Source organism: Colletotrichum acutatum, assembly GCF_030867785.1.
Source record: "Colletotrichum acutatum strain CBS 112980 chromosome Unknown BDZ83scaffold_86, whole genome shotgun sequence".
Taxonomy (NCBI): Eukaryota; Fungi; Ascomycota; class Sordariomycetes; order Glomerellales; family Glomerellaceae; genus Colletotrichum; species Colletotrichum acutatum.
The window spans coordinates 91,053-113,178 of record NW_026849080.1 but is presented as its reverse complement, the minus strand read 5'-3'; the positions used below and the strand labels follow the sequence as shown (position 1 = coordinate 113,178).

The following is a 22,126-nucleotide window of genomic DNA, read 5'->3' as shown; positions in this document are numbered from 1 at the left end:
AGTCTTGCTACGGGCAGTTCAGAACTTGCGGTCTAAAATTCAGAACGTTGCAGCCCTGGGCACCCTCATGGGGCTTCGTAACAAATACCATCTCTAACAGTACCATCCCGTCGGATTTCTTCTCTAATTAGTACATCAATACATCGGGAAGACCACATGGAGAAAGTAGTCGATTTTTTGCGTGGCATCATCACATTGAAAGCATAATCGAAGACTGGATGGGCAGAACTGTAGTGTGTCTCGAGCGACCACTGGAAACCGGATGATTGAGGTGGGAAAAGGAACCACTGGATCCCTTCCAAGGTTCATTTCATTTTCCGTGCTCACGCGCTAGAGCTTGAAAGGCCCGTGGCGCGAATGAGCCAAAATCTGACGGATGAGCTAGCTGCTCCAGTTGCTGTGGGTAATCAAAAGGGGACCAGAAGCAATTGCCAACTTGCCATCTCATATTGCTGTCCTCCTACAAACATGTCTGCTTCACCTCCTTCTTCACAAGAACCGCCGAAGCATCCTACCAGCCTCAGCACAACCATCAGAACGTTTGTCATCGACAACGACAGGTCTAGATCGAGAGATTCGAGACACTGAACATGGGACAGATCACGGATGCAGACACGCCCGCTGGCTCAGCCCCCGGCCATCAGATCCCTGCCGAAGGATTCGCGAAGGCACCTCGCAGACTCCTCCCAGCGCCTGCCTGCGCGACGATGGAGATTTCGCTTGGCTCCAGTTCAGCGCCATTTTAACCCATTCCCCCTTCTTCCTAGCGTCACATCCAAATTTATGAACTTTTTTTCTTCTCACCTCCCCAGCGGTGGTGTGCTGGACTGCTGGTACCTGTTATTTGGCTGCCTGCAGTACCTGAGATGCTTGGCCCCTCTCCCCCCTGCTTGTACCGCCCCAGCCCGTTTGAATCCTTACGGATGCTGCCCTTTTCTTTCCACCCACCACCGTCTCGTGCGATGGGACTTCAGGGACTCCAAGGTCCCAGACATGGGGTTCATCGGTTGTGGTGTCGGATTGGCGCCGTCTGATTGGTTGGCGCGGACTGAACGGGATGACCCAGAAGGGGGCGTGTGAGTGCGAGAGTGTGAGCTGGGAAATGGATGAGCACGAAGGATTCTGTGAAAAGCGAGTGCTTCCCTGGTTCCCTGCTGATCGTGTCCCATTTTCCCTCTGTTCTGTCTTTTTGCCTGCCATTCACTGCAATTACTTACCAATTGTCACCCTTCCGTCGTTTGCGAATCGCCTCATCTTGGGTTCCTCGATCTCTCAGTATAGTGGTATCCACACGAGGCCATCCTTGTCTTGTCTTGCACGAGTAGGCAAAGACAGGCTCGAAGTCGAACTCGAGATCGACCTCTCAGAGCCCAATCATCCACCGACTGAGGGCATCTAGACGTCAGCTCTCACGTTCATTCACCATATATACCCCCGTCTCAAAATGGCGCTGTCAACAAAAACAACGTTCATCGCGTCGACCTTTCCCGAGAACCCGCTCAAAACGGCCGACTTCTCACCACCGGCGTCCTCCTGCTCGGGCATCTATCTCACCAACAACGTCTACGCCATCGACAATGACTCAAAATGCCTACCCAACAAGTTCAACGGCGCCAGCACGGCCTTCTACTCCCCCGGCACCGTCTGCCCGACGGGCTATACCGCGCAACCCCAGTGCTCGCGCAACGGCGGTGTGCGCTCTGTGACGACCGTTACATGCTGTCCATACCGCGGAGACATGACGCTATCGTGTGTCGAGGACGACATGACGCTCGCCAACGTGTGGGAGACACAATTCTGCACGTGGATGGCCGGCCCCGCGACAGTCGTTGACATTACACGGACGGATAATGGAGTTGTGGCTACGCAGGCTGTTACGATGTCGGACCGTGATGGTGTGAATGCGTGGGGTATCCGGATGGTGTATCAAGCAAGCGATCTCGTGCCCAAGACGACCTCGGGAGCATCAATCGCGTCGGCAACGGCAACGGGAACGGCGGCGGCGGGAAGCAGTGCCACATCGGGTGCGAGTGCGACTGGGACGGCGGCCGGAGCGGACAACACCAGCGGCAGCGCGACCGCGGCCGCCACATCAGGAGCGAGCTCAGGAGGTCTGTCGACGGGCGGCATCGTCGCTGTAGCAGTCGTCGTTCCTGTCGTCGCGATAGCAGCTCTCGTGGGCCTGTTCTTGTGGTGGAGGAGGCGAAAGCACCGGTACGCGGGCGTGAAGCCCGCTGAGACGCCCACAGCACCTGAGATGGATGGATCGTCGGCCATGGGATCCCAGAGCGCGTACGCGTACCAGAACCACGGGTACGCGCAGCAACAGCATAACGGGCAATATCCCCAGGCGTCACCGCCTGCGTCGGAAATGATTGGGACAGATATGGCTGGGTATTACAACAACGACAAGGTTCTCATGAACCCCAGTGGCCAGCATCAAGGCGCAGGGCACACGCAATACAAAGGGTATACGCACCCCCAGCCGCCTGTTGAGTTGGCTAGCGGGGAGGGACCGACGGAGTTACCTGCTGATAATGATCGGAGGTGACAGTACTCGTGGGCGCGGTCAATATCTCTAGAGTGCTGAGACGCTGAGACTAGTGTATAGAGGAGGGTCTAAGTCGTAATGGAGGGAGTTGATTTGAGATGGATATATCATTGTAGTAGGGCTTCATTTTCAACCAGCGTGCGCGGCGTTAAGATGGCCGGTTTTATAAAGGGGCGTGTCCATGAGGCATGGTAACGTCCAATTGGGATGCTGTGATTGAGTAGAGTTGATAGAAGACATCCTGAAGTAGAGAAGTATGAATTGAAGGCTTCATTATGAGACTGACGTTGCTATCTATAGCTGAGTACGTATAAGTGAGAAAGTGAGTGAGAGTGAGAGTGAGAGTGAGAGGAAGATGAATGAGTTGAAGCAACATATGTACATTGATGAGTGAACTGTGCAGCCAGTTTACACGACAACACGGATATCAGGTCAAAGATGGATGATTTTAGCAGATTTGGATAGTCAGCAATCCAACTACATAAGGAAGCTTCTGTGCTCGTTTTACCTCCGTGACGGGCATTGATTCCATCCGGGCCAAGCGCCGTGCCGCCGATGGCCGGTGAAGAGTCAAACCGACCGCCATGATCCCAGGGGGCTACAGCAACCGGTGGCCCCGGCTTCCCACCTTAGGTGAGCTCACCGCCTGCAGTTTTCAGTGGAGGCCGTCGACCTTGCGAATGAATTACCCCGCTACCCCGCCATCCAAGAAAGCTGCAAAAAAAATTCGACCCGCGCGACGCAATTCCTGCTTATCAAGCACCCGGAACCCTCGATTGACGATTAATAAAGCAACATCGTCTTCCTGCTTCTGTACCCTTGCTGTCTCTGCAATAAATAAGGGATTGATACCCAGCGTTCTTTCATACGTCATACCCTCTTGTCCTTTTTCTCCTAAGAAGACTCGAGAGGATTTGGCGCATTACGTCCAAGAGTGCGAAAAGCTCTACTCAATAATTCTACGAAAACCGAACCCATCACCAAACACAACCGAGACAAACAAGCAAGATGTCGGCCCCTCACGAAAAGACAACCCAAGACGACGGCCACGAGTCGGAGCCCGAGATGCTCGAGGCCGACGAGGTCGGCGAGGAAGTCAACGTCGACGACGAGGACATGCCCATGGACTCTGACGACGAAAACGAAGAAATCAACCTCCAAAATGACTCGGTCGCCTACTTTGACGCCCACAAGGACTCCGTCTTCGCCATCGCCCAGCACCCTGTCCACCCGACCCTCATCGCCACCGGCGGCTCCGAAGGCGACGCAGACGACGCCCCCGGAAAGGGCTACCTGCTCTCCACCGCCGCCGCCGCCTCCCGTCCCGTCCTGCCCGCCTCCTTCTCGGGCGACGCCGCCCAAAACCAGTCCACCGAGCTCCAGTTCATTTACCCGATCGACGGCCACACGGACAGCATCAACGCCCTGGCTTTCACCCTCCCCAAGGGCGACTTCCTCGTTAGCGGCGGTATGGACGGCAAGCTCCGCGTCCATGCCCTGCGCGTAAACTCCCCCACCGCTGAGGCCGCGAGCGTCCAGATCAAGTTCATCGCCGAGGCGCAGGAGGTCCCCGAGATCAACTGGATCGCCGCCTGCCCGAGCCCCAAATACCCCAACACCATCGCCATCGGCGCCAGCGACAATTCCGTCTGGGTATACACCATCGATATCGCTGCGGGAGGTGGTAACCCGGCGAACTGCTTGCAGCTCGTGCAGACGTACTGGCTTCACCAGGCCCCCGTCACCGCGGGCGCTTGGACGCCCGATGGAAACTTCCTCTGCACCGTCTCCGAGGACGCAAGCTTGTACGTGTGGGATGTCTGGGGAGAGGCGGCGGCCGCGGGACTGGTGGAGAGTAACGGCCAGACGACGGTCAGCTTGACGGCCGAGGACCAGCGGTTCGTGGTCGAGGGCGGGTTGTACAGCGTCGCGGTGGATCCCAAGGGCACATTGGTCGCTGTCGGTGGTGCAGGTGGCGCCATCCGTATCGTGAGCTTGCCTAGGTTGGCGAGCAGTGCGCAGGCTGGCAAGGGCGGAAAGAGCAAGAGCGCCTCGGACGTTGTGGGCGGAGGACAGATTCTCGCGGCGCTGCAGACTGCGTCGGATTCGATCGAGGCGCTGAGCTTTACGACGGCGGCGGGCGGACCGGGTCAGATTTCTACGTTGCTTGCTGCTGGCTCCGTGGATGGCAGCGTTACCGTGTTTGACGCTGGTAGGAGGTTTGCTGTCAGGAGGAGTCTAGTCGGTGCGCACGAGGAGTTCAGTGTCGTCAAGGTAGAGTTTGTGAAGAACAGCTGGTTGTTGACGACGTGTGGTATGGATGGTGTTGTGAGGCGGTGGGATCTGAGAGCACAGGATGGTGGTCTTGTCAAGGAGTGGAAGGGACACCGGGGTGATGGAGAGGGTGGTGGTGTGCTTGGCTTCGTGCAGGGAGAGACTGGGGAGAGGATTGTTACTGCGGGTGACGATGGTGTCGTTCTGGTGTTTGAGGCTTAAGGGCTTGATCACAAGTCTGAGATCTCAAGATGTGAGGGAGGATTTGCGTTTGCTTTTGCCATGTTGGAATTCAGGAATGATGATGAGCTTGGAAGGAGGGGCATAGATAAAATAGGGGACAGCATATGCCTTTTGCGCTGGTATGATATGGACTTGTGGATTATTCCAAGTCCCCTCATGAATTGGAGTTTCGCATTACTGATATACAGCTTTTGCTGTCTTGATGCAATCCTTTGATTTCTGCTACGTGGCTACCTATCTCTGCTCTCTAATATGATGTCTATGGTTGGCATGTGGGAATCCACACGGTGAGACATGTAAGTTTCTTTGAGTTCGTCTCAAGTTCCGTCGAGCTTAATTACACGTGTCTATTTTCCTTCAGTACTCATGGTTCCCCTCGTCATTCACTCCAACCTGGTCTATGAAGTGACCACTCTCATCCATAAACTTACACCTACCGATTACAGAGCGGAGGGCCGACGTTGCCCGTCATATTTCATGGCCGACAGACAAGTCATCGATATGGTCTCATTGAGAAGCGACCAGCTACTCGCCCTTATTCTGATGGTGCTCGGTATCTGGGAATTCCCGCGGGTTTGCATCGTGCTGGCGTGTTCCTGGCTCTCGTGGGGCACGCTCGTTTCTCGTGAGTGCCCCAATCGACACCATTCTTCCACGCAGGATGACGATCGTTCTATGGCATAGACCTGACAGATCGTGTCTAGTATATGTCATACTCGGCATACTTCCTTTTCTCAATGAGATTGCGGCTCCTCTCCTAAGAACTCTATTGTTGGAATTGAGAAGGATATCTTGAATGCTAGTGGTAAACCTTCATGCATCGCATTCCCTGCCGAGCACTGGCGGCACGTATGCGTATTTCCCGGTTGTTACGTCGTGCTTTGAATTATCATGAACGCAGGGAGCAAAGGGACATCATGTCGATGCAATGCAAGAACATGTAACAATCATAAGTTGACATTTCAATTATTAGACTACCTCATCGTAGTCGCCACCAGATGACATCATTCATGTGATCGTCAACCCCCGGCAGCTCATTATCTTCCTCTCTCTGTTCACCTTTCATCCCTTGCATTATCTAGCAGTGCTTAGGTGGATCGCTCGCCCGGAGGAATACCGTCTCCCTTGACGGATTGGCCACCGCTGGCGGCAAGGCCATCGATGGCGAGTCCCTTCTCAGGCTCGGGGAGGGGCGCGGTCTTGTCGGCGCGATCGACGTGAGGATCCTAGAGGACAACTGATTAGTCGTAATTTACTATTAGGAGCAATTGACATCTAACAGTGGTTCGCCTTACCTTGATGGCGCCAGCGCCGTGGATAACGTCATGGGACTCCTCGACCTTATTGTCAGAGGCTCCGGATCCGTCGCGAGGCATGATGATGGTTATTCGTTGAGTAAGATTTGGAAATTACTTGATTTGTGAACGGGTTCTTTTGACCGTCGGATGAGAGTAGTGTATGAGATGGAATCGTTTGATGGACAAGTGAAGGGGAGCACGTCTAAAGAAGGCAGCTGCCAGACCTTATTTAAAGGGCCATGAGCTCTGGACTCGAGTTGACGTCATGTAAGTTCATACCTTAGCTTTTGCCTCAATGCTCCCCAAAGAGGGGTGAAGCTCTGCTCGAGCTCGTTGAGGTTCGAGGCTTGAGGCTTTGAGGCGTCAAAACGTCATGATGTGGGGGAATGATGGTACTCCCGGACGGCGCTAAGGTCCCCAAGGTACTAGATCGCAGATCTCCCCGTCCGATTTGCTTCCCGCTCCCCGTCCGCCTTCAATGTCGGAGTAAAATCTCCGTGCATGTGTTGTGTGCAGTGAAGTGTTTCTTGCCAACTAGGAGTGTTTATTGAATAAAGTGAAGATGCTGTGAGATTGTGTCGTCGAATGGCCAAGATCATGAATTTCAAGAACTGGTCGACGACTGGATGCCGTTTGCCAGGTACCTATAGTGCCTACCAAAGTAATTGTCTAGCAAAGATTAGGTTAGTACGCAAGGGACGGAAGGTGTGCATCCCGCTCCCTTTTCGTAATAGCGGCTGTTCCCCAATGTCGTCAACTACATCTTCACCACTCATCTTCGCCATTCCCTCCGTTTTCCCTGTCGGCCATCTTACTTCATGGCTTGAATACCACGTTCTGATGCTTGTGCCAAGCACAGCGAAGGTAGCGTTCAGTCGGAAGAAGCTTGCTCCTCTTCCTTCCTGTTCACTGCTTCGAGAAATGTTCTAGGCGTCCGACAGACCGGTGCGCCTAGCAAACAACGATCACCAAAGCGGCACATCTTCGGTCAACATGAACTACATTTCGTCATGATAGACATTCGGTTCTTCTACTGCAAAGATTTTAGCCTCAATGAGGTCCGGGAAGGACTGTATATAACGACTTATATAAGTCAGAGGTACGCCACACCAACAACAGTCTGGAGCGACCGACCATTGACCGTGCATAACTGCCCATAGTGCCGGCCTGGGATGGAGTCTCTCATGCGGTGCAACGTTTGTTCCGATTGCCCCTGTGCGGGCCGAAAAGTTTGAGCGAAAACGAAGGCACGGATGCAACGCCGAGACCCCCTTTTTCTTCTCCTTCAACATGGCTCTATCCTCAGTCCACGAGTCACGGCACTCGAGGAGACCCTCCGCCGCGGGCAGATGCCGAGGAACTTGAAGACTGCCGTCCACCGAAAGCATCTCATCTCATGGACTCATTCGACAATGTCGTGGGGCTATCCACATATACAATTGAGTCTTCACGACAGCGCCGGCGATATCACTACTTTGGGACATTGACTTGAAATCGTTAAACATGACGCATTTTATTTCTATTCTAAACCCAAGCACCAGACAAACCCACGCTTAGCTGCTGCTGGTAGCAATAAGCTGCGACAGACCCAGGACCTGGGCGGTAGTAATCACATCAGCAGAGGTGTTCCACCCCTCGTTGAACGGCAGACGTTCCTCCTCAAAGACAACCTTCAACCACTCGACCGGCGCAGCAGGCGCGGTGTAGCTCTGGCCAAGGGTGCCGAGGATGACGGCAGACTCGCCCAGAGAAACGGTGACCTGGCTGGTCGTCAAGTTGAAGGACGGGTTCGTCGCCTTTGCGGTGGCGATGCGCTTGCTGCGCGCGGAAGCCATGGTCGCGACGCCGACCTTGTTGTCGGAGGCAACGGCACCGGACTCGAGGTAGCCCTTGGTCTCGGCCCAGACCGTCGTGTTGAACGTCTTTGCGTCGCCCGTCACAGCAAAGTCGGCGCGGGAGAGACTGCCGTCGTGCTCGATGACGTTGTGCTTGGCGATATCGTCGAGGTTGAAGGTGCTCGCGTTGCCGGTGGTGGAGGTGGCAAAGGCGGGCGTGCCGAGGGTGCGGACGAGGGACTCGTTGAAGTGCAGGGCGGAGCCGAGGCCGGCGATGAGGTCCTGCATGGAGATGGACTTGCCGTCGCGGGCGAGGTAGCCGTGGTTGGCGAGGGAGTTGAGCATCGGGCAAGGACCGCGGACGGCGCCGCCGGCGACGTCGGGGGCGAGCCAGGGGTGGGCTGCGGGAGCGGCGTCGCGGGGGACGGCGGCACCGGTGACGGACATGGCGCAGGTTGCGGCGAGGACTGCTGAGGCGCGCATCTTGTATGAGTCTTTGGGGAGAGATATGGGGTTCTTGAGAAACAAAGAGCGTTGGGAAGTTTTGGGATTTCTCGAGCTTCTGGAAAGACAGTGATGGCCCTTACAAGTGTGCCTTTGATGTTGTGTAAAACGAAGGTGGTCCGGTGAGAGGATGAGTGCGGAGGCTGGAGAATAGAGTCAAGATCACGAACAGAGACGGTCGAAGAAAGCTGCTTTATACAATTGTTCAAAACCTGGGGGTCTACGACTAAGGAGGGGCCTATAAACAGATACACAACGCATAGGGCTGGGCCATCCGAGTTAAGACTCGGGGATTCTCCTTTAAGGTGTCAACCCCGGGCGGCGGCGCCGTCGACGCGGCGAATCCGACAAAGTCCACGCCTTCCACGGTACTCATCGAATTGTGCCCAGGCACCTTTCTTGCTTTCTTTCTCTTCTAGAAGCAGCGGAAGGGTAGCCGTGCCTCGGCAGTAAGGTCAAACCCTGACCAGTAGCCGCCGCAGTGACGGAGCAACTATGATCTATCATTATAAAATGGGCTGCTTATACGTTCATCCCTTGTTCGATGAGCCCACTGGGGAGTCTTATTTGAAGTTATACAGCGTTTTGCTTACCTTTTCATGACGTGTTATTGGACGGGGAGTTGGGTGAGCCGAGGTGAGCCCCTTTTAAACATTCTAATTGAGTTTGAAAAAGAATGGAAACCTGGGTGAAAAATACGACTTTGACGTGCTTGGCGGGGACGTTTGTGGGCGGCCTTGGGTCGCCGTGTCAGGATGGCCCATGAGATGTAATATGGAGAGCTCCGAGAGAGCAGCAACTGTCAATGTACCTTTGGGACTCTGTGTAAGGGGGCGGGAGATGTACAGCTGGGGTTGTGGACCTTCAAGCGTAGATCTAAGGACGACCTTGGCTTTCCGAATGTTATCAACCAATAAACAGTCGCCTTGTTGGCTAAGTGGTATAGCGTCTCACTAGTATTAGTGACATGAGAAGATCGGCGGTTCGATTCCGCCACGAGGCAAAAAGAGCTCAACAAGGTTCACTTTTGGACTTTTTCGCTCTTGAATATGATTGTCTTATAGGTATTTGACCTGAGATGCAGACTCCATATGTAATGCCGTTGTCTAGATGCACCCACGTCCCTCCATCAATGTAACAAACCTCCGTGCTCATTTCATGGCACCACAGCTCCCGCATCCACCCTCCCCTCCACAACCACCACCACAACCGCCTCCACACCCAGCATCCTCCTGGCAAGCAGCAGGGAGATACTCCTCGTCAAACGCCTCCCTCCAAAGCGCCCTCATATCCGTCGACAGCACCGCCAGACTCTCGTCGGGGATCTCGTCGTCGTGGTCCACCAGCTTCCCCGTCGTCCGCTTCGAGTAGGCGAGGTACCGCGCCGGCGCGAGCTGGTGCGTGTGCCAGACGAGGTCAATGTCGAGCGTCGGCACCATGACGGTGCCCGGGTGCGCGGCGATAAGGCGGAAGAATTGCGCGTAGCGGGTTTGCGCCGCGGCCAGGAGGTCTGCGGGGCTTGCGCTGCGGAGCCAGGCATGGGAGGACATTTTGAGGGAGAAGGAGAATTGGCGGTTGATTGCTGCGGTGAGGGGGTATGTGAAGAGGGTTGTTCCCGTGGGCGAGGCGTGGGTGAAGGTGCCGGTTTGGGAGGTTGGAGATGAGAGGAGGGAGGGGAGGTCGATTGAGGTGATCAGGGACTCGAGGTTTGATGATCTCGACTATGAATGGTCAGCATACTTTGTCTACTAGTTGTGTCTTCCTCTTTACAAGGGGCTGCGAGAGTACAGAAGAGAACTTACAATTCCAGACCATTTGATGCCATCCAGACCCAGACGACCACCAAGCTCAATGAAACGGGCGTATGCCTTGGGGTGCAGCATCAGCGCGTGCCACGCCATGAGCACGTCAACGGGCGGCATCTGCTCCGCCGGCCTCTCGGCGCTGGTACTCCATTGCTCGAAGCGGGCGACGGCGCGGTTACAGTACAGGTCCCATACGCGCTCGGGTGCCTGGCTCGCGTCGGCGGCGAGGAGGTAGACTGCGTCGCGAAGGGTGACAAAGGTCTCGAGGAGCTCGAGGTGAGCGGCGCAGTCTGCTGTTGAGGGGACGGTGTCGGATGTGACGGTGGGTTGTGTTGTTGCGAGCTTTGATTGTTGTTGGTGCTCAACTGAGGGGGCTCTGGAGTGATTGTAAGCATGTGTTCTTTCTTGCAATACGACTGAGGGCGAACCAACAGGTTGGAGAGAATGGCCGGCATTTTTGGGCGATGATTTACAGGATCCGGTCCTTTACTGGTTTGGTGTTGTTTAATATGAGGGTATCTTGAGTTTTGGGCGCTTTCTCAACTGACTCGGCAGCTCAACTTCGGTAGGATGGATGCAACAGACAAGTAGGATGCAGACAAAGCTATCAGTCAATCTTCTTCAGCTCTTCACTTCAAAGGGGACATGCCGCGTCTCTTATCAGGACGGCAGAAGCCCATTCGAACGAGCAGGGGTGAGCTTTATCTTGCTGCATCGTCGCACATGACAAGCAACAGCCCTGTGACCGCTGCCACCGAGTCCCAAAACGGCATGGAGGTGAGCAGGTTTCAGGACGCCAGCGCAAGACGGATCGCTGTGCCATCTTGTGCCATCTGACAACGGCACGACGTGATTGGTGAGGTGGCCGTACGATCCACGGATAGGCGTAACGGGCGACTCAGGCGGCTGGGCCGGGAACGCGGGGTGGTCCACGGTGGGCGGTGGGGTGAAGCATTGGGAGGATGGGAAACTTGCGCATGTCCACCAGCGAGACGGGGTTGTTTCTCGACTGTTGCGGTAAAGTCGGTGACTCGGCCCCGCTAAGAGAACCCCACTGATCTGTTGGAGTCTTGAAGAGACTGGACGAAGAGAAAGAGACGCAAATACTCAAGACTGAGGGATTCTTAGGCTCGGTCTGGGTTCATTTAGCGTCGCTCTTATTCAGACGGGTGTGGGGGGCTGAGGTTTCATTCTGCGATTCGGGGAAGTGGCTGGATTTCACTTGTGATTCTTCAGCTTCACTTTGCATACATGTACACTTCCACCCAACTTACCTCTCGTCATGAGTGAGAGGTTGATGCAGCCAAGTATTCTCAGAGACTGTCGAACGCAACCATCACGCCTATTCCTCCCTCATGGCTCTTACATAGACCCATCTACTCCACGAGTCGCCCAGATCCCAATCGGGACAGGCACGGCGTATTGGTCTCACAAGCAAACACTCATCCTCAGCCTTTGTTGACAAAACTCATCCATCAGAGAGGGCCACAGCCTGGCTCGTACACCCTCTCGTTCAAACCCACGGAATACCCTTCTCCATCAATCACCTTCACTTGTCTCCATCGAAGCAGCTGTAGAAATCCTCGCTGATAAGCTTCTCTAGCTTCGGCTTCTCCCAAATAAGCTAACTTACCTGCCGAGTGGAGGCCGTCAGCTCAAAACTATGTGCCTATAAGCAAGCAGGCTCTGGCTCCCTGCACCTTTCTTGCATATCTCTCGGTCCAGAATGTCATTGGGGGCCAAGCTCACTCGTCCTACGCCGTAGGCAAATGAGGGCCGCGATCGCATCACCACCTTTGTCCAACAACCAACGCCAACCCAATGGTCCAGAGCCCACGTTGCTGACAACAGTCTGATTTGATCGTCGGTCAGACCGGCCGAGACTGGCATATTGAGGCTTGAGGACCATCGACTCTATGCTGTACCCTATGCCTTCGTGGAACCGTGTCCGTGTCTCCATTCTCACCCCGTTCTGTTTGCTGTTTGTCCGACGAGGGTTCTAGATCTTACGGTTTGTACCATGCTGTGTCTCTGTCAATCGTCTGTTTACGGTCCCCAAGTCCGAGGTGAACCTAACCCAATTCATGCATGTCTTCACGTAGATCCAACCAATCCCCTCCCCGTTGGAGGATGAACGCCTCCTGCTTTCCTAATTCAGCATTTCATCTCGAAACCTGTTGGTACCAACGGGACATGGGGTCCGGTCTGCAATATCTCTTTCTCTGATTGCGGCGTTGCGGCGTAGAATGAAGCGAAGCCCAACACCCCCAGTCCTAATGCTCCCTCTCTTCGCCGTGTTCCTGCAAATACCCGTCCATGCCCAGTCACCCGGCTGGCCGCATTTCTGGCCTTTTCTTCGTCATATCCTTTTCTTCGTGTGCTTTTGAGACACTTTCATTATGAAAGTCCCGTGGCTTGCGTTGCCTTTCATAACTGCTCTGGGGCCTGTCCTTGGTGAGCTAGATGTTAGACAGGCCGTGAGCAGCGCCAGCCCTTCGGAGAGCCCCCTTTCTTCTGCTACTTCATCCGTCTTCTCCGCTCCGACGTCCGTTCCGGCGCCGACTACCAACAGTAGCGTGTATGACCTTTCGCAGCACTTCTGCCGCATCTGGAGACATGCAAGTGAGTTTGAGCTCCCCTCGCTCCATCATTCTCTGATGAAGCCTAAACTCATTGGCCGCAGGTGTTTTGGCCGACGGAAAGATTTATGTCGACGGCGGCAACACGTACGTGCCGAAGAACAATAAGACATTCTACAACACGGAAGCCGGTCAATATGACGGGGGGATGAGTGAGCATGCTGTCACCAGAGCCATGTGTCTTGCGATTCTAACGCACCCAGACACTCAAATCCTAGTCCTAGACCTCTCCCAGAACTTCACAAACCAGGAAACTAGCCCGTACTCGTCCATCTTCAAGAGCCCCGACGTTCCCAACGGCCTCATCGAACATGCGCTGTGGTACTCCCAAACCACCCGCAAGATCTATCAGCTCGGAGGGTGGTTCTCTTTCAACAACAATTTGAACCCGTCCTACATTGGTGACAAGGATATACCCGAGCCGGCCATCTGGGAGTTTGACGTTGATGGCGAGAGATGGTCCAAATCGGTCGACTTTGAAGTGTCGAACAATGGCGAGATTGTGGACAGGCCTGGCGCTGCAGCCTTTTGTGACGCACCGACGTTGAATAGGAGTTACATCTTTGAGGGATACGTGCAGAAGAGATCTAGTCCTGCGAATGCCGCGTATGCCGCTACGGCAGACTTTCGGTGTAAGTTTATGTTGATGTCCCAAACCCACCCCCTACCTAGTCAGTGGGAAAGAAGTGCGTCCTAATATCTTGCAGTTCTCGAAGGCATGCTCGAGCTTGATACCGCAGAGCGCTCTCAGCCGAAGCTCACCAACATCTCCGTCCCGACATACGTCGGCCCGCGTATGAACGGCGCAATGGTTCACGTACCCGTCGGCGAAAAGGGCATCATTGTCAATATTGGCGGCCAGACCACGCGAGACCCAACACCTTTTGGTATTCGCATCGAGGGTGCTAACGCAGGAAATGTCAATGTAAGTCTCCACGGACGTCTCTTGCTTTAGCGCATTTGAACTAACGCGCCGCAAAAGACAAACCTCTCCTTCGTAGACATCTACGACGTCGAAACAGGCTTCTGGTTCCGTCAAGAAACCTTTGGCCTCCCCGACATCCCCACAGGTCGCTCCGACATCTGCGCCGTCCTCGTCCCCGTCGCAGACAAATCCTCCTGGAACATCTACATGATCGCTGGCGTCGAGAACTACGCAACCTACATCACCTCGGAGGAGATCTGGGTCCTCACCCTTCCGACTTTCACCTGGATCCTCGTGCATACCCGCGCCGACGGCATGTACGGCCACACCTGCCACGCCGTCGGCGAGAACCTGCTTATCGTGGGCGGAATGCAAACCAAGAATGACGGGGGCATGCAGAACGTGAATACCTGCGCAGAGCACATGCCCGTCGAGATCTTTTCGCTCGCGAGCCAGAATTATACGGGCCGGTATGATACCCAGGCTGCCAAGCGACTTGCGCCCGTGCCGTCGCAGGTTGTCGCTGCCGTAGGCGGGACGTCGTCGGGTGGTGCGAGTCAGAGGGCGCCGAGGGCGTGGAGTGATGTGTATTTGCAATACATATTTGATCCGTCGCTGAGGAGGCCGGCGTATACGCCTGAGTATACCCTCGTTGTGGAGCCCAGCAGCACGGCGTCGCCGTCGTCATCTGCTTCATCGACTACCCAGCCGGACTCGGATGGTCCGTCCAAGGGGGCTATCGCGGGCGGCGTTGTAGGCGGTGTTGCTGCCATTGCGCTGGTGGGACTCGGTGCGTTCCTATTCCTCCGGCGGAGGAAGAAGAGGAGGGCGCATGAGGCGGCTGCCACGGAGGTATCGCGACAGAGCGCCATGTCGGAGCTGCCTGGCTACACACCCTACTCTTCTCCCGAACCGAAGCCTGGCTTCCTCGACTCACCCACGTCGCCTGGCCACCACCACGACGTCCATGCCCATGCTGCAGAACTTGAGGTTCCAGCTAGTGCGAGCGAGATGCCCAGCAGTCCGCGATACGGCGGCTCATCGGTCGAGATGGGAAGCGACGTTACAGCTAGCCCAAGGGTTGGCGATGTAAGCCCGCGTGTTGGTGATGTGAGCCCGAGGGTTGGCGATATCAGCCCAAGGGTCCCTGGTGATGTTAGTCCTACGCTTGGGGATGAGGGGTATGGGTATCATGATGGGCGGAAGACGGAATATCAACCTGGAAGGTGATATTTGCCCCGGAAGTGGTCTGGTATTCGCTGCATGATTGAAGGTCGTTGGTTATGGTGGATCTTTCTCAATACGGAGTGTTTCGAAAGTCGGGTTACTATTCAAGAACTAGTAAACTTTTCTTAAGAAGAAGACGTAAATGATCCTGTACTAAGCATAGTAATGTCTATTACTCCCGGAAACTATCTGCAATTCTGAGCCTTGGAAGGAAATTTTCGTCGACTTTACGAAACTGTGAGTTCTCATTCAACTCTTGGAGTATACTTGAGCGGCATATCCCCTTACTTTTCCTCTTTAGGATTCTATGTGGCACTTAGACGTCCATACTCGCGTCCGTCCGGCGACTATTCCTGATGATGTCCCAAAGAAACTTGACTTGAGTGTCCAAACTGGATTACTACTTTGCTTTTGAACCCCTTTTGATGGAGAACTTCAGATAGAATCGGAACCGGTCTCGGAGCTAACATCTTCGAATCCGCTGTCAGAGACAGAGAGGTAGCCATCCTTAACGGCGTCATCCATATTCGAGTCTTCCAGATAGACAGCGACATCCTCGTCAGGCGATGCTGAGGCGGACTCTGAGGCCATGGCCAACACATTCGTACGGCTGATGTCGAATTGATGATGGGAAGAGGGCCCCTGAGCTGGCTGGCGGGGCTCTCGGGTACTGCCAAGAATGTGTTGGTTCTGCTTCTGGAGACGACTGTTCTCCTCTTGTAAGGCCTTGATCGTCTTCCCCAGCTCGTCGATATGGACCTGTAGCTGAACTATCTGCGTCTGGTCGACATCCTTTAGCTCCTCAAGGCGACTGATAATATCTTCAGCTTGGCTCAGAGCGTCCTTAAGCTGGCAGATCTCAATTTGGTCGAGATCCGCTATGGCGAGATTAACTTCCAGGATGGTTAGGGAAGAAGCCATGGTGTGTGGTGGAAGAACTTTGGGGTCGTGTGGTGTCTAGATGGTAGTCTGACGTAGTTGGTTTGTGGTATTTGTAGGCTTTCGAGGGTGTGTGATGCTCCTTTGTGTTTGGGTAATGCTGAGAAGGGGCTGAACTCGATGTCTGGTTTTTGTTAGCCAATGTGTAATCTGGGATTCTGTGATGGAATAGAGAAGTTTGAGGAAGAGAGTTGAAGAAAGGAGCTGTCTCCTTTTATGAGAGTTCAATGGCAGGACTGGGTAGACGGGCCTGTGCCGGCAAGGAAATATGAAGTAGACTATTCACATCACTACTTGTCGATTTTGTAAGTGAATACGAGCTGAAGCTTAGAATTCCCAGAGAGGTCGTCACGATTCAAGGTCGCAAAGTTGGGTGACAGTCAGTTATGTACCCATAAACAGGCACAAAGGGACTAAGGATGCGTAATACTTGCACAAATACAAGTGAAGCACTCATAAACAACTAGAACAGGGGTTGAGGACGCAAGATAGGGGACTAAGCAAGTGATGAAGAGCCAAAGGGTGAAGTATGAAGCTGACCATACAGAAAGAGTTTAGAGGTCGCACAACTCATGACTAAGTGTGTGTGACGCAAACTCACATCAACCAAAAAGGGACCAGAAGTTGCAAAATGGGCGTCCGGGTGTGAGTGATTGAGCTTGGAGGACGTCGACCCGGGCATTCACTTGCGGATGATGGGCCTAAGAACTCGCTGCCGGAAGCTTGGAGTTGACGATCAAGAGGGAAGGGGAAGGGGGGGTTCATGGGAAGTAGGAACATGGACAGTGATGGAGTGCGTGGAGTCGGGGAAGAAGTGTAAACACGGGGGAAAGGAAGCTCACCAACCTGCAACTCCAACAGTGTCGTATTATCCACCACTTAGCTTAGTGACGTTCGGCCGATCGAAGCTGCAGGATATAGGCGGAAGCTATATAGTGAGGACGAAACGCATGCTATTGTTGGTGGAAGATGTGTACCTAGTTCTGGGCTGTTGACGAAATGGAGACTTCGACAGACGTGATGGGTGGATGATGGAGGGACGGGTGTCAAAGTCGGCACAGCGGGGAACAGGGAACTGCTTTCACAGCGTGGTATTGCGGTATTGATTTGATCAGTGATATCGGTGAACTAAAGAATGTTCTCAATGATCTCCTTTATTTAGAGGGAAAAGGTTTCTCATCAACAGATGAGTAAGGTAAAAAAGAAATGCAGAAGGGCGTTGTTGGTTGTGTGTCTTGGCTGGCTAGGCTTCCGTTGGAAGACCTTGAAGTGCAGTTGTTCTGGCCAAAATTCGATTGAGAAGTTGGTGCAAACGAGAACCATTTATATTGAAGAGACTTTGTACCTAATCAATCGCTCCAGGACTGAAGCCGTCAATCTGTTTCTTGTCCATGATACTGTTAACAGCCTTCGGTGTTGATGGCTTCAAGCAGTTTCCGACAATTTGGATTCTGCTTTCAAATGTTTGTGCCATACCTCAACCGCAGGTATATGTCCTCGAAGTTACATGGGCTCGGCGCTTATGGTCTTGCTAAGCGCCTTGGGAGGTCGGCAAACCAATAGCATTCAAGTTGATTAAGATGTTACGAGCTCGAGAGCAACAGGCACTCCAAAGAAGACTCTCGCTACCTCTGCGTGCAGCGGCTTGAGGGGTTCAGAAGACCCTTACGTATACATTGCGATAGATTCATAGATCATTCATCCCAGTATACTCAAGAGGCTCAACATAACTCCCCGATGATCGAGAGAATCGAACGTTAGGGATGGGCGATCAAATCTCACTTGTGAGAAGGCTCCAAAGTTGGTAAGGCAGAATGGAGAGCTAAAATTACAGGCCAATCATGTCTTCAACCTCTCAAACACTGGTTGGCCTCCGACATGACCGATCAGTTGATTGCGAGTAGCCCCTGCCTCACATGTTTTTTGCGTCGGACGCATGTCTGGGGATCAGAATTCCAGGCACCAATGTGACAAGGAGGTCAAGACCCTCGGTCCCATTCCCTGTTTTGCTGGTGATCTTTTCATTGATATCTCACTGCAAGTAAACGAAATACATCCAGAGCGCGATGCAGGCACTCAGAAACGGAAAGGTTTATGCTGAGGTGGTAGCTGTTGGCCTGTTGAGGTCGAAAGTGCTTCCGCCGGGTGTCAGCAACCAACAGCTACTTCGCGGGGTCAGCGGAGAAAATACAGAGCCAACACCACCGGAAGACAGCGAGGATGAGTCCGACGAGCCATCAAGACTGAGAAAGGTGCGTTGAATCATGCATCTAAGTAGGATACACATGCCACTAACATGTCTGGAAACTTCGAGGCCGCCGACTGGGTTCGTGAAAATCCCGGGACGACTGTATGTTATGGCGTGAGTGCAGGCAGTCTTGTTGTTTTGGCCGCACCAGCTCTCGTCGCTGCACCAGCCCTGGGACTTGCGGGGTTTGGTTCGCAGGGAATTGTCGCCGGTAAGTAAAAGCCTCAGGCTTGAGGCGTAGTCAATCTTCGCAGTTGAACGTCTTGATCACTGACTCTTCCGGGTTCATAGGCTCTGCGGCAGCGGGCGTCCAAGCCGGAATCGGGAACGTGGTGGCGCCGAGCCTCTTTGCTACCCTCCAGAGCGCCGGTGCGGCTGGCTACGGCGCCGCGGTCGTCAACGGGGCTATACAGGCCGGCGCCGGGGTTTCTGCTACTGCATTTGCGTGGTGGGGAACAAAGAAGAAAGCTTGCGGAGAGACGAAGAAGGAGGAAGACGGAGGCGGAGAAGGGAAGCCAAATGCCGAGCAGGACTAGGAGCGGGTAGCAAGTAAGACTTTTATCTGTAGTTAGATTGAAGGACGAATGGATCGATGCGAATTTCATGATAATATCAAGTACCGCTGGGAATCAGTCATCGCGAAGCTTTGATGTTATAGATGCGAAGGCCCCGTCAGGAAAGCTGATCTGCGTGATGCCCTAGCTTTCAGCTAATTTGAAGATTGCACCGTTTCTGTTTCTAACCAGTCTGGACAAACTAGACCTTGTAGTTCAGATCGACCAGTATGATGACATACTTCGCCATCCTTAATAGAGTCAACGCCCGTAGCGCTACTGGTGCCATCATAGACCGCCGCCTTTATTCTGCGAGTCTTTCCATTTAGGCAGCTGCAGGAGAAATGGGGAGGGCCATCTTATGGATCGCGCTTCTCAAGGGTGTTTGCATGTGTGCTACCGTCGATGTTAGTGCCTGTTGGTGTAGGGACTCTGGATGTAGGGCGATGATCAAGAAATTCGACGTCCGAAGAACATATTTTGAAAAACAATATTTGGCCTGTTTCTTTGCCAAAACGATCCAAAATCAAGAACGTAACACTCAGCGGGAAAGGTGGTATTTGATTCATTGAAGGTCACTATTCAACTGAGGTGGTTGAAGATGGCTTCCTATGTTCCATGAGGCTTCGATGACTAGGAACAACCACTCGATCTTGCACTAATTCAACTGTGCACAGCACTGACAATCCAGGACATTGGTATCGTAAGTGTCAAGCTTCGCGCTGAGGCCTGCTAAGCTTTCAGGGCCGCCCGCAAAAACCTGGAGAAAGCGTCGCCTACGGGCCTTAAGCAGTGTCATCTGGGGATTCCTCTGCCCGACAAAGAGAGTCAAAAAGCACCAAAGGCTCTTGTTTTTATGAGCGGGTAATTATTTTGCGTTGGCGTCTCGAATTTCTCGGTTCGTCCGATGCGTCGCAGATCTGCAGGCTGTCTGCGTCTACTGTAGTGAGCGTGACTGGCCTTGAGACGAAGCTTGACTCGGTTCACTGTCTTTGCGCCCTACTTCTGTGGTCGTTGGGGTTCTCGAAGGGCCTGTTGGAGAAGCACCAGGAACCCTCAAGTCGGAGACTCCGTCGAACTCTGCAACTCGGGTGTAAGGGTCTTGGTCTCCGTTGGATTGCGAAATTTTCGAAGGCGAACGGCAGGCAACTGAGTGCGAAACGGCCATTTCTGGGAGACAGTCATCCAGGTACGACTGCGTAGGCAAACTTCGTGCGTTGAACTTGACCCTCAAGCTCCATGTCACCAAGGTTCGCAAAATTGCCACGAGGCAAATAATAAAAAGCTGCTCAGATCAAGGGCTCTATCAACACGCTCCTCCCAGAACTTTGAAAGTGCACCCGAATCACTCGGAATCACTCGATCGCGAAAAACCACATCAGCTTCAGAGCCTCAACCAGCACTTTCACGTTCAGATTCCCATCTTCTTCCCAGGAATCATGCATCTCTTCAAGGCCGGCCTACCCGTCCTTGCCGTGTGTTCAGTCATCCAAGCCATCCCTGTCAACACTGGCGAAAGACGCGATACGGCCTTACACCGCCACGATGGTCTCAAAGCTTCAGACACACGACAGCAAAACAGAAGTGCGGGCGGTTTCGTGCCTCCTCATATTCTCAGGAATATTACCCGCAGTCCTTTCGCCACAGACGACGAGCGCCGCACTGCAAATCGGACCTCGGTGATTGACGGGGAGCGGCATGGGCCGCAGCAGTCGACGGATTAATCGGTAGCTGTTGGGACTCAACTAGAGGGGCGAAAGGACAGCCACAGACTCACAGCGTGGTCTCACTTGGCGAACTTCGGTAAAGAGCATAATCAGTCCGCGGTCTTGCTGCCCAGGTTGCTGACAACAGGACAAAAGAAAGGGTCGCGTTTCAAAGATTCAGCTCGGACGCAGGGACGGCAGACTGCCATCCGGAGACTCAGCCAACTCGGCCTTTGCGAGCCCCGCAAGCCCGGCGGAATACGGCCGAGTGTGGAGCTGGTGATGGTCTTGGTGAAACATCTTGTCCTATGCGCCGTCTTTGGGAGGAGATAGCAGGCAATCCGTCGAACCAAGAGCCCACGATCCCGAGGCCAGCTTCTCGCCCAGTTGCCCTGCGTTTGGCGGCCTTTCTTTTCTTCGCAACCACGAGACAGACGTGGCTCGGAACGACCGGCAGTCTTTGCTGCAAGTCAACACTTTACTTCAATGGGTGGTTTATCGCACCTTATCACTGATTGCCTCTACGCATTTCATCGAATTGCAGGGCGGGAAGAAAGCGTGGCTGGATATCGTATGCCGCGAGCTGGAGAAAGCGCTGGAAACCTTGGTCAAGACTAGATTTCTCGCTACTTTATCGAAATGAAGCTATTCCCATCAATTCCCTCGCATTGGCCCCTGATAGGCCACGTGTTGTAGATTAGCAAACCTTCGAGGTATCCGAACTTTGGAAAGTTTGCAGGCCTTGCTGGACCGTGCTTCGCAACTATTTGACATGCTGACTCACCATCCGAGCACAAAAGAGAGACGGCCTATGTAGGTTCGGGGGACCTAGGGGATTCCTTCGGGATCATCTCCGGGAACGGGAGTCTACCGGGTCCGGATGGCGGCGACGCCAACTGCCGACGATATACTGGTTTTCCTTGGTTTTGCTCGGGCCCAGAGGGATAATGCGGGCCCGTTTCTAGGGTTCTTCCAAGGAAACATCACGGATCCGGTGCGTTGCATCACCTGTCGGATCCTGGGCGCGACGGTGGGCGGATGCTCGACAAGACTACTCCGACTGACTCCCTGAGGTCACACTGCTCGGATATGAAGGAAAAGCTTGCGCATCTATATACAGCAAACGGTACACTTCGGGAGGAAGAGAGTTTGTGTGGCATTCGTCGAAAGCGGCTATGCAAAGACACGCGTTGTATGACGTCCAGCCAGGCCCAGACAAACGAGTTTCTCCATGAAAATAGCCCACGGGGACTTGGGGACAGTTTGATGTGGATGGGCAACGGTGGCTGGACGATCCGATGTGCAACGCTCATTGCACAGCACCATCACACTTTAATTGGGGCTCTTTTTTCAGGTAAAGTTGAGAGTTATATCAACA

The 22,126-nt window shown here is 53.7% G+C and overlaps 9 protein-coding genes and 1 non-coding gene across 10 annotated transcripts; 6 read left to right on the top strand and 4 right to left on the bottom strand.

Moving 5' to 3' along the window:
- Positions 1–1,444: 1,444 nt before the first annotated feature.
- On the top strand, positions 1,445–2,551 carry BDZ83DRAFT_583948 (uncharacterized protein; the record flags this gene model as incomplete). Its single annotated transcript, XM_060505715.1, has 1 exon — positions 1,445–2,551. The coding sequence occupies one exon, from the start codon at positions 1,445–1,447 to the stop codon at positions 2,549–2,551; it is 1,107 nt and encodes a 368-aa protein (XP_060362079.1).
- Positions 2,552–3,616: 1,065 nt separating this feature from the next.
- On the top strand, positions 3,617–5,047 carry BDZ83DRAFT_721717 (WD40-repeat-containing domain protein; the record flags this gene model as incomplete). The annotated part of the gene is made up of 1 exon (XM_060512406.1): positions 3,617–5,047. One exon carries the CDS (start codon positions 3,617–3,619, stop codon positions 5,045–5,047), a length of 1,431 nt encoding a protein of 476 aa, XP_060362078.1.
- A 1,109-nt stretch (positions 5,048–6,156) lies between these two features.
- On the bottom strand, positions 6,157–6,444 carry BDZ83DRAFT_754742 (uncharacterized protein; the record flags this gene model as incomplete). The annotated part of the gene is made up of 2 exons (XM_060514517.1): positions 6,157–6,294; positions 6,364–6,444. 2 exons carry the CDS (start codon positions 6,442–6,444, stop codon positions 6,157–6,159), a joined length of 219 nt encoding a protein of 72 aa, XP_060362077.1.
- A 1,381-nt stretch (positions 6,445–7,825) lies between these two features.
- On the bottom strand, positions 7,826–9,076 carry BDZ83DRAFT_439641 (Chloroperoxidase). Its single transcript, XM_060503098.1, has one exon. It carries the CDS (start codon positions 8,682–8,684, stop codon positions 7,920–7,922), a length of 765 nt encoding a protein of 254 aa, XP_060362076.1. The 5' UTR covers positions 8,685–9,076; the 3' UTR covers positions 7,826–7,919.
- A 548-nt stretch (positions 9,077–9,624) lies between these two features.
- BDZ83DRAFT_630346 (uncharacterized protein) lies at positions 9,625–11,271 on the bottom strand. Its single transcript, XM_060508821.1, has 4 exons — positions 11,059–11,271; positions 10,943–10,999; positions 10,508–10,886; positions 9,625–10,426 (listed from the first exon to the last, which is right to left on the bottom strand). The coding sequence occupies exons 2-4, from the start codon at positions 10,963–10,965 to the stop codon at positions 9,857–9,859; spliced, it is 972 nt and encodes a 323-aa protein (XP_060362075.1). The 5' UTR covers positions 10,966–10,999; positions 11,059–11,271; the 3' UTR covers positions 9,625–9,856.
- Positions 9,629–9,708, top strand: BDZ83DRAFT_t210. The gene has a single exon. It is a non-coding gene; the product is annotated as a tRNA-Thr (tRNA).
- A 2,596-nt stretch (positions 11,272–13,867) lies between the features above and the next one.
- BDZ83DRAFT_557310 (uncharacterized protein) lies at positions 13,868–14,551 on the top strand (the record flags this gene model as incomplete). The annotated part of the gene is made up of 2 exons (XM_060503528.1): positions 13,868–14,074; positions 14,132–14,551. Coding segments are annotated over 2 exons (627 nt in total), but the record flags the coding sequence as incomplete, so codon positions are not given.
- Positions 14,552–15,271: 720 nt separating this feature from the next.
- BDZ83DRAFT_439556 (uncharacterized protein) lies at positions 15,272–16,674 on the bottom strand. The gene has a single exon (XM_060503097.1). The coding sequence runs from the start codon at positions 16,220–16,222 to the stop codon at positions 15,737–15,739; it is 486 nt and encodes a 161-aa protein (XP_060362073.1). The 5' UTR covers positions 16,223–16,674; the 3' UTR covers positions 15,272–15,736.
- A 1,495-nt stretch (positions 16,675–18,169) lies between these two features.
- On the top strand, positions 18,170–19,114 carry BDZ83DRAFT_630343 (uncharacterized protein). Its single transcript, XM_060508820.1, has 3 exons — positions 18,170–18,492; positions 18,555–18,699; positions 18,780–19,114. Exons 1-3 carry the CDS (start codon positions 18,307–18,309, stop codon positions 19,022–19,024), a joined length of 576 nt encoding a protein of 191 aa, XP_060362072.1. The 5' UTR covers positions 18,170–18,306; the 3' UTR covers positions 19,025–19,114.
- Positions 19,115–20,346: 1,232 nt separating this feature from the next.
- On the top strand, positions 20,347–20,941 carry BDZ83DRAFT_439495 (uncharacterized protein). The gene is made up of 2 exons (XM_060503095.1): positions 20,347–20,845; positions 20,905–20,941. The coding sequence occupies exon 1, from the start codon at positions 20,482–20,484 to the stop codon at positions 20,764–20,766; it is 285 nt and encodes a 94-aa protein (XP_060362071.1). The 5' UTR covers positions 20,347–20,481; the 3' UTR covers positions 20,767–20,845; positions 20,905–20,941.
- Positions 20,942–22,126: the final 1,185 nt, after the last annotated feature.

Excerpts from the sequence above, each read along its gene's own strand:
- BDZ83DRAFT_630343 (XM_060508820.1), top strand. The coding sequence starts at position 18,307 with ATGCAGGCACTCAGAAACGGAAAGGTTTATGCTGAGGTGGTAGCTGTT. Across the intron at positions 18,493-18,554 it reads AGCCATCAAGACTGAGAAAG|GCCGCCGACTGGGTTCGTGA; the intron begins GTGCGTTGAATC and ends GGAAACTTCGAG. Across the intron at positions 18,700-18,779 it reads TTCGCAGGGAATTGTCGCCG|GCTCTGCGGCAGCGGGCGTC; the intron begins GTAAGTAAAAGC and ends CCGGGTTCATAG.
- BDZ83DRAFT_439641 (XM_060503098.1), bottom strand. The coding sequence starts at position 8,684 with ATGCGCGCCTCAGCAGTCCTCGCCGCAACCTGCGCCATGTCCGTCACC.
- BDZ83DRAFT_630346 (XM_060508821.1), bottom strand. The coding sequence starts at position 10,965 with ATGCCGGCCATTCTCTCCAACCT. Across the intron at positions 10,887-10,942 it reads CCGGCCATTCTCTCCAACCT|AGCCCCCTCAGTTGAGCACC; the intron begins GTTGGTTCGCCC and ends CAATCACTCCAG. Across the intron at positions 10,427-10,507 it reads GCATCAAATGGTCTGGAATT|TCGAGATCATCAAACCTCGA; the intron begins GTAAGTTCTCTT and ends GACCATTCATAG.
- BDZ83DRAFT_439556 (XM_060503097.1), bottom strand. The coding sequence starts at position 16,222 with ATGGCTTCTTCCCTAACCATCCTGGAAGTTAATCTCGCCATAGCGGAT.
- BDZ83DRAFT_439495 (XM_060503095.1), top strand. The coding sequence starts at position 20,482 with ATGCATCTCTTCAAGGCCGGCCTACCCGTCCTTGCCGTGTGTTCAGTC.